The sequence below is a fragment of the Danio rerio genome, chromosome 24, assembly GCF_049306965.1.
Source record: "Danio rerio strain Tuebingen ecotype United States chromosome 24, GRCz12tu, whole genome shotgun sequence".
Lineage (NCBI taxonomy): Eukaryota > Metazoa > Chordata > Actinopteri > Cypriniformes > Danionidae > Danio > Danio rerio.
In genome coordinates this window covers 10,292,725-10,306,446 of record NC_133199.1, presented here as the reverse complement: position 1 = coordinate 10,306,446, position 13,722 = coordinate 10,292,725, and the positions used below count along the sequence as shown (strand labels likewise).

General features: G+C 35.6%; 1 protein-coding gene across 2 annotated transcripts in view; it reads left to right on the top strand.

Moving 5' to 3' along the window:
* Window positions 1-13,722, top strand: part of vps41 (VPS41 subunit of HOPS complex) — a 64,650-nt gene that overhangs the window by 8,324 nt on the left and 42,604 nt on the right. For both annotated transcript variants that reach the window (XR_012399157.1, NM_001423787.1), the window contains exons 3-7: window positions 2,619-2,726; window positions 6,722-6,799; window positions 6,882-6,956; window positions 12,828-12,890; window positions 13,350-13,415. Coding sequence is in view for 1 of the 2 variants with exons in the window: in NM_001423787.1 (NP_001410716.1) it covers window positions 2,619-2,726; window positions 6,722-6,799; window positions 6,882-6,956; window positions 12,828-12,890; window positions 13,350-13,415 (390 nt within the window). In the remaining variant the exon portion in view is untranslated. The remainder of the gene's footprint in view (window positions 1-2,618; window positions 2,727-6,721; window positions 6,800-6,881; window positions 6,957-12,827; window positions 12,891-13,349; window positions 13,416-13,722) is intronic.

The following is a 13,722-nucleotide window of genomic DNA, read 5'->3' as shown; positions in this document are numbered from 1 at the left end:
TTTTCTGGACCTTTCCTTAACAAGCACTATCTATGGAGGATGAGAGAGCTCTCGGAGTTGATCTCAAACAACTTAATTTGTGTTCTGCAGATGAACAAAGCTCTTGGGGGTTTTCAACAACTTTTTGCATGAACTAACCCTTTAAACCTTTAAGTCTCGTTATGAAAATATTTATATAAACCATCATAAAGGAAGTGAGATGACTATATTTGGAAATGTGCTCTAAGATAGATCCACATCTTCATAACTTTATGGCATTTTTATAACCTGACAGAATTCATGATGATGAAAACAATAGCCACAGCCTCCAAATGTGATGTCACACAGCGGAAATGAGGAAAGATGCTGGTTGGGCTTTGACATTAGAGGCCTGATGCTTCAGTATAGCATTCCACCAAAGTTTGTAACTAGAAAGACAGAGACAGAATGAGGGATGAGCGAAAGAGGAGAGTGTGGATGGTCACACCACTCCAGAAAAGGGGCAATTAAAGACAGACTTCCCTTCATCCTCTGCTCCCCAGGGCACCAATTAGGAGCGGCAGGGAATGAGGCACAACACTCATCCACCACATCGGCGTGGCGATGGCAAACACTAACAAGAGGAAGAAATTATGGGATATGAAACAGGAGAGATATTATCCACCCCTCCCCACTGTAGAAAGTTTGTCAGTGTTTTTTTTTTCCCCTCCCTCACTCAGACTATTCGTCCCTGTCTGTAATGGCTTTGTAGACCATGACAAATGCGCAGGCATTAGAAATTTCACATCTGGACACAACAGGAAATGGACAATGGAGGTATTGGTGACGAGGAGAGAAAATGTTTGATAAAATAAAACACATATCATCTGACTGTGGTCTTATCTTGTTCATAGTTCTTTTTGGTACCTATTCATTTTTTGAATAACTATATATGTTGCTGAATGTAAAAAAAAAAAATACACCAAACAATACTATTAAACTATTAAACATATAAAACTATTAATTATAATATAATACCATTAAATTCAAGCAAAAATAACTTACAACCTACAAAATTTAAACTAAATTGTACATTTTTTTTATTCTCTTAATTCTTTTTCCATATCATTTCAAACAGATTACAAAACCAGAAAACTTATTTTCAAATGCACTTGGTTAATTTAAAAGAACAGATTTTAAGCTCTATTTGTATATATTTTGTATGTCTGTGAAGCAAGTATTCGCTGAGATTCCAGTGTGATTGTTGACCATAAACTTTTGTAAAAGCACACGTCAATCTGAGCTTCTCCCCCAGACAATTGTCAGTCTATAGCACTGTACCTTGTTCATTTTAAAGAGATTACAAAACTAGAAAACTTTTAATTTCAAATGCACTTGATTAATTTAAAAGTACAGATTTCAAGCTTTATTTGTATGTTTTTTTTGTCTGTGAATCAAGTATTTGCTGAGATTGTCGACCATAAACTGTCGTAAAAAGCACACGTCTGGTTAGAGCTTCTCCCCTGGACAAACGTCAGACAATAGCAATCGATGATTGACTACTGTACTATACTAGTAGGTGGGGCTTTATTTACCATATTGACCTTTACGCTTTTCCCCATTCAAAACTATGTGAGTGACACATATTGTGTATTCGATAATCTTTGGTTTCAATAACTTTTATTACGTTTGGCTAGCTAAAGCGATCTACTCCCGGGAGGGGGTAGAAATCAGGGGCCGTGCGATTTACTTCCATATGGAAGTTGAAATTAGGGGGCACCTATTTACGGCTGTCAAGCTTACCTTTTTGATCTCAGGTGAAAAATCTAATTTGTTGGAGATGTCCAATAGATTAATAGTTACCAAAAAGTCCACAGTGTGGGATGGGGTGGGGTCGGGTGTAAGTGAGTAAAGTGAGAAAATATGATACACCCCGCTGTTTTGGAATATGAAAAAAAAAAATGCTTTTTGTTGTTTTCATCTGTTCTTATTTTATTTGTTTTTATTTTTATTATACTTGTCTCTTTCATTCCTGTTTATGTAAATCACTTTGAATTGCCAATGTGTATGTAATGTGCTATAAAATGGCCTTGGTTTAACTAGATAGTTTTTGTTTAATTAGGTTAATTAGGCAAGTTAGGGTAATTAGGCAAATCATTATGTAATAATGTTTTTTTGTAGACAAATATATGTATATGTATATATATATATATATATATATATATATATATATATATATATATATATATATATATATATATATATATATAYACACACACACACACACACACACACACACACACACACACACACACACACACACACACACATTGCTTAAGGGGCTAATAATATTTACCTTAAAATGATTTTTTTTTTAAACTAATAATAAGGGCTAATAATTTTGACTTCAGCTGTATCTAACAGCTGTAGCTGTCTCATTCATGCTTTATTATCACATGTTTTCCTATTCTTTAAGATTATATAAATACACAATATTAAATCTGAATATGTATGTGAATTAATAAAACACTAAATGGATAATATTTTAAACAAAAGTGCTAATTATAAATGAGCGAATCAATCTTTAATACTCTGTTGCCTCTGAATCTGAAATTTAAAACAAATATATGATTATCGATGTGTTTTTTGTGTGTGTTCAGGAAGAGGACACAGAGGAGGAGCCTAAACTGAAGTACGAGAGACTGACCAATGGTGTGACCGAGATCTTACAGAAGGATGCGGCCAGCTGCATGACAGTGCATGACAAGGTGCTCACAACTGCAAAAGCCTGAATGAAAGTATTACAAATGACACAGTAATAAAAGCAACCGTTTACTTTTAAATCACCACTTTTAAATTTAACATAGTGTATTATTATTATTATTATTATTTCAACACAGACTACAGCATTTTAAACTTGTCTTCTCCACACAAATGCTCACAGGCCACCAGTCATTCGCTTATTTCCTCTTTATTACCTCTGCTTTAGATTTCTGTCTTTTTTTAGGCTGGCTTCTTTTAGTTTTTTTCTTCCCAGGCTTGATATTTTTGTTGGTGGAACATTCTACGTGGGCTGGTTAATCGTGATGGCAGCCGGTTCACTCATGCACGGACGCCGTGGAGGAATAGTCATACCTAGTTATGTCTCCTCACCTGATGTTTTATTAACCGCTATTGATTTTTTATTCTTTCCCCCCTCTTTTCCTGCTTTTCCCCAGGGACCTCCCTCCTCCCCTTTCTCTTCTTCCATCTCTCCAAAAAAAATAGCAAAGCTTGCAAGAAGAAGAGACGTTGAAAAGCTGAATTTCCAATGAGAGTCCCTCCTTTATTCACTCTTTCACTTTGTCTGTCTCTGTCGTTTTTACCTTTAGTTTTTTATTTGTGTTCGTCCGCCACCTAGAACACGCCGGCGACTCCTCCCGCCTAATGTTGCCTCATATTTTAAGTGGCAGGAATCCGAATTTCATTTCAGCAATTCCATTTTGATAAATCCCTTTAAGAGGCACTGAGGCTGGTGAGGCCACCCCTTTTATTTATTTATTTTTGGCTGATTTTATTTGGGGAGATTGCGGGGGGTTTTGCTGGACATGCTCGACTGTGCCTGTAAATATAAGCATTTCATTATAGACTGCAGTGAAGCATGGGGAGACTCGCTGTGCTGCCACGGGGAAAGGTCTGTGCACGTGTAAGCAGGTGTGTGTGTGTGTGTGTTTGGACACTGGGTAACCTCAGTTTCAGAGATGGACTCATTCTGAGTGTGTGTGTGTTTTTATAGAGTGTCTTGGTGCCTTTGTGAAGCTTCAGTGTGCAGCTGGCAGACCCAAATATGCAAGGGGTGTCAAATTAATTTTAGATTACCGGTGGAATAGGGCTGAACGTCACCTTATGTGGCCTGATTTCATTCTATTTGCTTTACCTTATAGTGACGCTATGCTGAAAGCATCCACAGCATGGATATCCCAAGCTAATAAAATCTAACATGAACTTCATGCTGCTCTAATAAACAAAACTCCTGAAACTAACGGGAGCACAAGAAATTTGGAGCTTTCATTCCCCAAGAGCCTTTAGGCAGTCATTTGATTTATGAAACTGTTAATTATGAATTACGATTCAGTGTTTTTGGTTGGAAATATTTAACTGTAATAAGACAAATGCAAGTGAAAAGTAATAATTAAAAAAAATCAAATCTTTTTTTGAAGTCAATCTCAAATTACTCACTTTCCTTCCACTTATTCCCTGCTTGCCACATTGGAATGAGCTGGCATAATTTTTTTTTTTACTGAGCAGATGCCTTTACTACCCACAGTGCTAGGAAACACCCATACTCTCCCATTCACACTCAGTCTTTGGACTGTGAGAGAAACTGGAGCATTCGGAGGAAACCCATTCAGACATGGGTAGAACATACAAACTCCACACAGAAAGACCTCCTGGTCCAGCCAGGACTCGAATCACCCACCTATAATACATTAACTGCAATTATTATTAATTTGTTTAATCAGTCAATTAAGACAATTAGGAAATTAAAATGTATTATAATGTTGAATATTATAATAAATATGTTTAATGATTATATGTTTCTTCTATTAATATTGTTAATGTTAATTAAATGATTTAGGTGATTTAGCCAGCTGAATATGTTTTAGGGTTTCTAATATATACCCCTAATAAATCAGGGGCAATCCTGAAGGATAGTGAGTGAGGGACATACATCTAGCTTTAAAAATATTATTAAGCTCTTATATAATAAACTCTACTGAACTTATTAATCAATTAATCATCTAGATGTGTTAACTTTTACTTTGAAAGGACTTTCAGACTTACCTTCAACTAACTGTCATGTTTTTTTTAGATGTCCTGTTAATTTCTGATTCATAATTATTAAAAAAAATATATATACACTGTTAATAATTGTGCTTTTAAAAAAACAGTAAGTAACTGGTAGCATGGTTGCTGGCAAATTACTGTTAAATTAACAGCATCCAGCTGTTTTTTTTTTATTTAAAGTTAAAGTTTGTTACTGTTTTTGGAATTACAGCATAAAGCTGTTATTTTCTGCATTAACAGTAATTTACTGTCAAAAGTAACAGTTAATTCACGTGAATTTTTTTACTGTAAACTACAAATTTGTTATTATGCAAAATGAACTGCTAAGATAACAGATATATACACAGTTAAAGTCAGAATTATTAGGCCCCGTAAATTTTTTTCCTTAGTTTCTGTTTAACGGAGAGAAAATTATTTTCAACACATTTCTACATTTTAATAACTCATTTCTAATAACTGATTTATTTTATCTTTACCATGATGACGGTAAATAATATTTGACTAGATATTTTTTAAGACACTTCTATACAGCTTAAAGTGACATTTAAAGGCTTAACTAGGTTAATTAGGCTAACTAGGCAGGTTAGGGTAAATAGGCAATATGTTGTTAGCGATGGTTTGTTCTGTAGACTATCGAAAAAATATAGCTTAAAGGGGCTAATAATTTTTACAGTAAAATGTTTTTTTTTTTTAATTAATAGCTACTATTTTTTTTCTATAGTCAAAATAAAACAAACAAGACTTTCTCCAGAAACAAAAATATTATCAGACATACTGTGAAAATTTCCTTGCTCTGTTAAACATCATTCATGCCACTTTAATCCCACAATATTTCAAAATTTGTGACTTAGTGGAATTACTACAACCTGTGTTTAACTGAATAAACAACACATTTATGTAACATTAATTTAAAAAAAAAAGAGTTGAAAACATATCACATTATAAAAGTAAAATGGGCTCATATTTCATAATGTAAATAAATGGAATGTCAAATTTACGCTAAACTATTTCATAACTGTAACATGAGGCAATTTAATCATATCTTAATGTTAAAACGGCTGCCATAACATCATTTATCAATATGTGGACTTTTGGATTCTTGGAAGCTTTGTAAATTAAAAATGTAATACAGCAAATACATTAGGAGCATTGTTATTGTTTACGTCCTAGGCATGTTTATAATGTAAATAATTCTTATTTAGACTCTGCAGGCTGTTAACTAGTAAAGTTTAATTTATTCAATGTATCAAAATGCACCCTTTAATGCACACTATAAAAAGAATACAGTTAAAAACTCCATGACAAATTAATAAATGATTGTAAAATATTTGATATTTAATTTGATATCTGATAATTAATAGTATTGCTGAGTTTTATAATTAATGGGCATGTTTTTATCAGAATTTATATATATTTTTCATACACCCTGCAGATTGTTAACTGGAAAAGTAAATGTTAATTCATCTGATTAATTAATATTTTTAATGACACTATTGTTGAGTTTGTTGGTGGTGATTGGCAGTTCATAATGCCGAACGTTTTCATAAGTAAAACTCTGAAATGTAATTGCATTAGTCTGACAGGCAGAGTGTTGGTGCGGAGGGCAGAGATGTGTGACCTGTGGCGCATATATTATGTTGAAGCGTTTTGATATGTCGGGTAAAAAAATGCTATTTCACACTGGGCCGCTCTGATAAATAGGCTTTCCTGTCCTCCAGCAATTTCACACTTTTTGCCCTCGAAGGGTCCAGCAGAAACCACACACACAAACACACACACTCTCTCATACACGCACAAACACTAAGGCCTCGCAGCCATGCCTGGTAAAACTCATTTTTAATACCTCCTCCACAGCTTTTAGCTCTGTATAAGTGCAGGATGTCCTGCGGTTTTTGACTTGTGTGTCTGCCATGTTTGTGTCTCCTGTTGCTTTCAGTTCCTGGCTCTCGGGACGCACTTTGGGAAGGTTTTCCTTTTGGATATTCAAGGAAATGTTACGCAGAAGTTTGAAATTGTAAGTCTGAAATCATCTAAATATGATTAGTGTGGAATGTTTTGTCAGATTGTAACTTAATAATTCATCTTTCTTCTCATAGAGTTCTGTGAAAATTAATCAGATCAGTTTGGATGAGAGTGGGGATCATGTTGGCATCTGCTCTGAGGATGGAAAGGTGAGATATGTTCGTCAATAGTCATTTACAATCATGCGATCATCACTCTTCAGGAATTTGAAAGTTGCTTTGATTTTGGATAAAGTGCTAGAAATTGTTGAAAATGCTTTTGTAATAAATTATCTAAATATGGAATAATATATCTAAATATACGTAATAATATATCTAAATATGTATTCATTTTTAACTATTTAAACAAAATAAAATATACTTAATTGTTGTGTTTTGCATAAAATGAAAACTCTGTAGACTGCTCATTAATATGTGTCATTTAAAATTAAAATGAATATATATTTAAGATGAAAGATGACACAATTAAAGATGCAAATACATGAAGTTTAAAAGAGAAAATGACAAAAATTCAATATTAGGCTTTGAGCAAGCATCCCATCAAAATTGTTCCATTACTGCAATTAAAAAGTAAGTAAAAGGAATAGAGGCTGAATAGAGGAGGCTCATACTTTATCCTTGTGGGGCAGATGGTCTGTTTCACTGTTTTCTCGCTAGTTTTTCCACTTACAAAGTCCTCCATGTAAATAGCAAATGGTCCATGGTGCAACGCAACTGACTCTTAAAGGCAATGAGAAATGAGACTCTAATTGGTTTCATTGAGCACATTATGCTCAAAACACACCCATAACTCATGAAGAGAATTAGCACAACCCTGTTTGACCATGCGCCGTGGCATAAACCATACACTGCAAAAAATGCTTTTCTTACTTAGATTTTTTGTCTTGTTTCTAGTCCAAATATCTCACAATTCTTAAATCAAGAAGAATTTTCTAGACAAGCAAAACATATTGCCTTGTTTTCAGCAATAATGTGCCAAAATTAAGTAAGTTTTTACCTAAAACAAGCTAAATAATCTGCCAATGGGTTAAGCAAAATAATCTTATGTCAAAAGGAAAAACAAGATTGTTTTGCTTACCTCATTGGCAGATTATTTAGCTTGTTTTAAGAAAAACTCACTTAATTTTGGCATATTATTGCTGAAAACAAGGCAATATGTTTTGCTTGTCTAGAAAATTCTTCTTGATTTAAGAACTGTAAGATATTTGGACTCAAAACTAGACAACAACTCTAAGTAAGAAGAAATCACTTTCGCGAACGCTCACGCTCAATCTGCCCAGTTGGTGGAATGAACTCCCTAACTGCATCAGAACAGCAGTCACTCGCTACTTTCAAGAAACGACTAAAAACTCAACTATTTAGTCTCCACTACACTTCCTAATCTGTAATTGCCTCTCTGAATATCACATAACTGTACAAAAAAAAAAAAAAAAAAAAAACTACTAATACTTCCCTTCTTAGACTTTACAGACCTGAAACTTGCTTATAGCACTTATTCATTGTTGCTCTTGGTTGTGTAAATTGCTTCCTTGTCCTCATTTGTAAGTTGCTTTGGATAAAAGCGTCTGCTAAATGACTAAATGTAAATGTAAATGTAAGTAAGAGAAGCATTTTTTGCAGTGTTTTTTTTTTTCTTTCAAAAAATTGTAATTTAAAAGTGGAATCAGACACGTCCTTAATGCTTTTGTGCCATGTGCTTTAGACTTTGCACCTATACTATTAAATTAGAACTCCTAGAAATAAACCCCTATTTTTCAATTCATTCAGCTAATCTCCTTTTGCTTTTTTGTTGTTGATAAAACTTGCTACTATGGTGCTATGAACTAAAACCCATTGTTGTGTATTGTGAACAGTGCATTGAGTTTGTTTAAAACTGCTTATTTGACATGAGCTGAAGCAACACAATTCTTTATTTTTTGGTGGGCGAAAGCTTAATTGTTTCAGGTTCAATCCACTCAAATTTGTAATCTAATAAGTTATCTTAATTCGTTCATTTTGACCCAACACAAATAGACTATGTGGAACCCAGCATTTCTCACAGTGTATGAGTATAGATTTGTATTATCATATTTATTGGTTTTCTTTATTATGTTAGTGATACTTTTTCAGTTAGTTTGTTGCACTTATATATATATATCGTCACTACTGGTTTATTGGATTTTTTAGACCGGTAAATAAACACCGCCATACTCTGAAGAGTATATACAGGTTTCTTTTGTTTTGGGGTCTTAACACGCCTCAAAGTAGACTCAAGGAGACCCAGCATACATAAAATGACTAGTGCACTATTGGCATTTTCAAGAACCTGTTCATGTGAAGTGATTTCATACTCTTCCAGTGAAGTATGCTTGTAGTTTGCTGCATCCTTCACAACTCCACATTCATAATTGGCCTGCAAAACAGGGATATGCATCTTGACAACCACATTCAGAACATTCTTTGAGTGTGCTTGTGCCATTACCTGAATTTCAGGTTTATTTAGTAAATCGGGTGCTAAATCGACATCTTGGGCAGATAAACAACATGTTCAGCATTGCCCATTTCTTAGTGAATTTCCCCATGAGAGTCCAAGGAGTTGTTTACTTCAGTTTTCATATCTTTTCTGTTTGCGAGATATGATGCAGTGCCTGTCTTCCCACTCAATACCAGCTCCGTCAACTCTGACACCTGCAGAAACAGCGTGTGCGCGTTTGGTCCATTTTAAAATGGGTGGTTAAAAAAAAGAGCTCCTTTTCTCCTCGATTCTTCTGCGATTTCTATCGCTGCTCTCCGTCTATCTGCCTATTGATCATGAGCTGGTTGTTATCAGTCCACAGAGGCTAATCATCAGCACCTTGTGTGGCTTTCTCAGGCTGATCTGTGGCATGATATACCATGCTTATTCCTGCTACTGTGGCAAAGGCGAGATCTTGTCACGTCTACGCCAATTAAAATCGATATGGAGGCCATTGTTCGCTCCTCTGCACTGTTAATCCCAACTTACCAACTGCTTTTCAACCGCTGTAACGCAAAATATGACACATTTCTTAGGAGGAGAAGTCTTTGATGCTTGATTTATTTATTATTACTGGTATGATTTTCGGATTAAGGTCACACTTGGAAGGTTTGATTTGATTTACATGAACTCTGATGCAGCTACTCTGTCTATTTGTGGTTTAATGTGTAAATGGCAACGTTGGAAACTTGCTGCGCAGCAAACAAACCAAAATCACTGTAAAGGTTGCACTTAGTCCACTTGTAAATCAACTTTGGTGCAGTTTGACTGAAATATAAATACCAAACACGCATGAAAGATGTGTAAAAGCACCCAAAAACTGAACATGTTATCACAAAATGGAGCTCATAATTGAACAAATACTCAACCATACTTGTCTCAGTCATTATATCAGCAATTCACCAGAAAAATATTTTTGTAAGACTAAAGGGATTTATTTCTATGTGTTTTGACACATTTTCACATTTTATAAACTCTTCAATAAATATGCAAACTGCTAAAAATAGCATTACATACATTAGCCAAACACGTCCGAGTCTTGTTTTGACAATTTAAGCTATTTTATTGTATTTTTAAAATTTCTATTTATCAGTTTACCCTTTGTGAATACTAGGCAACCCAAAAATAAATGTATAATTAGATTTTTTGCTTCAGAAATGAACTATGTGAACCAAACTGTAAGTGTAAACCAGATCAGAAACAAAAGATATGGACAATTCAATGTATTTTTTTTAAAGTAATTTTTTGCAACAAAATTTCATAATGTTTCAGTAAAAAAATAAAAGTATGCGTAATATTTAGTAGTAAAAGCTGACTTATACTTCTGCATCAAGCAAACGCGTATGCTCCGGCGCAGCCTTTGCGCGGTCACATAGCCCTCGCCGTGGCCATCGCTGACGCACACCTCTCAAAAAATGTAAGCACACATCACAACGTGTGTGATTGGTTTGCAAGCTCTGTGATTGGTCAGCTTGTTAGCCCTGACAAGCTTGGCTGAGCGAGAGCAAGTGTTTACAAATGTCGAGTCTCGTGAAGGAGCTCCTGATGGAGTTTTTTTTGTGTGTTTACCTTATGATTACAGTTGTTGCATGTCCGCAGGTTAACACAACTGAATGAGCGAGTACAGACTACCCACAAAGAATCTCGACACAGAGGAACATAATAACCTATAACAGCTAGCGTTTTGGAAGTGTTACGACAGAGCAACAAAAACAGTACGCGGAAGTATAAATGCACGATTACATGAGCCATGGGTCATGCTGATCACTCAACGCAGAAGTGAATTGATGAATTTAATCATTTTCATATGCAGTATATGAACCATGTTCTGTTGTCAATTCAAAATGCCTAACACTTTTCTATGTAACACTTGAAATTAAAATGGACACCAATAATCCTATTTTAATACGATTAAGACAATACAATGATTAAGAGTCTACCATGTTAACAACAATTTTTGATTACCTTAATCCGACTAGGCATTGGCCGTTATAAGACTCTAACGGTATGATATGGTTTCACGGTATCATGGTAATGTGATCACTACTCTAAAGTCTGTTTTTCAAATATCTGGGTAAAAACAACTTTTTGTTGGATATTTATTCAAAACCTTAATAAAGCTTATTTATTAACCTATTAAAAACGTTATTTATAAAAAGTAAAAGCAAGTTTTTTTTTTCAGATGTTTGCTGAATTGTGGGCTGACATGTAGCTTTTGATGTGGATGGTCCTTTGCTGCTGGAAATACTATTGTTCTAGATGAATCAAATTAAATTAACTTTGACAACACGAAAAAAGCCTTACATATACCGCAGGAACAATATAACAGAAAATGTTTGCAGTTTTACAACCTTCACTTTTCCAAACCACGGTAAACTTTGAAGCCAGTTATCATCCAAGGCCTAAATTCGACTAAAGTCATAATATAACTAAATAGAAATTGAACAAAGACGTGTGGAGTATGCTGATTTTAGTGGTGTTATTAAAGTGCAGTACAGACATGTAAACCTTAATCAAACTATCACCGTTGTGTAGGATTTTTGCCACATTTTGCGACCGGATAGCCCATACACATGGCTGTTTGACACAAATTTTTGCACCTACCGATTCAGTGAAGGACCACAGACACCTGCATTGTAAAATGCAAAGATTTTTTACCATATGGCGTGCGGTATCAAATTCCATTAAAACAACGCTCTTTCAACAGATAATTCTCGCAACCAATATCTTGATTGTCACAGTGGTCATGGATGAAATGTTCCTAAATAAAAGTAAAAGTGCCAAACTGCAAATTGCAAGTTGACAAATTATAAATTAAACACCTAAAATTGCATGAAACTCCAGAGGAAATGTGGAGACGCAATGAGGTTAATCGAATTATGTGCTATAACATGTAAAACAGGATCATGAAAGAAACATTCAAAAAGCAGCTCATTTAAACACCTTAATCATATTATTGTCTTATTCAGATTAAGGCAAATAACTCAATTACTGATGTCCATGTAAACTTAGTCAATGCTAATCCCACTTGCACTGAGCACATTGTTATACAACACATGCCACCGTTTTTAAAAGGAGAAACTCTGAAGCATAATTGACCAGAAAAGGAAGCATGAACAATTCAAAGTCTGTAGTTTTTTTCTCCCACCATCATCTTGAATGCGAGAGGATGCTTTACTTTTCGATAGAGTTCTACTTATTTTGAGACACCGTACTCATTTTTTAGTTTTCTCCTATTTCATACAGACAGGTATAGGTGAAATGTTGTGTTATGGCTTGTTTGTAGCCGTCGGGGACTTCAGCACTGCTAGCGATTAAGTCGGTAGCATAAAGGCGTGCGAGGGCAGAAAGAGTTGACCTTTCCACTAATTGGGAGTCTGGTAGATGGTTAACTAGCCCGCTGGATGGTCTGATGCTTTGCCCAAGTCAACTGTTTCCTCTAGACCACAGTGATTTAGCCTCAGATAGACATCTCTGTCTGCCTTTCTTCATTTGTCTCTCTCTCTCTCTCTTGGCTTTTTTTTCAGGTGCAAGTATTTGGCCTGTACACCAGGGAGGGCTTCCACGAAAACTTTGACTGTCCCATCAAGGTAACTTATTGCTGTTAATGCAAGTCGTTGGTCCCCCGGCAATGATTTTGCTGCCTGATGGGAAATAGCCCTTTGATTTCGATTTCCCGTCACAGCAAGCATTGATAATTCTCGAAAACAATGTAATTCCACCCTGCTACTAGTCTTAATTGATTTCTCTAGGGCATTTCATATCATGCATGAGCCTCCTGTTTGTTGACCATGAGTGATGTCACCTATGGCACGCATTAAGTAGAGCTGGCGCTGTCATATCCTTATATTGATATTTTTGTGTATCGGACTGTGCGATCAATCCGTCAACTTTTCCTGGGCTAAAAAGGACTTTATTGAGCATGTTTTGAGAGTGGATGCAGTCTAACCCCTTTTGAGCCACTTTATGGCTTTAGAAATACTGAGTGCCCATTGATATTAACTCAGATATTGCTGCAAACTGAACTGAAATCTCTTGTTCAATTCCAGGTTGTGGCGCTGCACCCTCAGTTCAGCAAGTCCAACAATAAACAGTTTGTGACTGGAGGAAATAAGGTGAGTCCAGTTTTAGAATCATCTGAGTCAAAACGTGAGTGTGTGGGTGTGTGAGGCACAGTTTAGAATCCTCCACAAATGGAATGCTGCAGCTGTGACGTCAAACCTGGAAGACGAAGGGCTGATTTATACTTCTGTGTCAAACGCACGCGTAAGCTCCGGTGCAGCCTTCGCGCAGTCGCATAGCCCTCAGCGACCCCGACGCGCATCTTTTAAAAAATGCAACTGCTCTGTGATTGCTCGGCTTGGTAATGATGATGAGCGTGGGTGGTGCTGAGAGCTGTGAACCCGATGGAGCGAGTGTTTG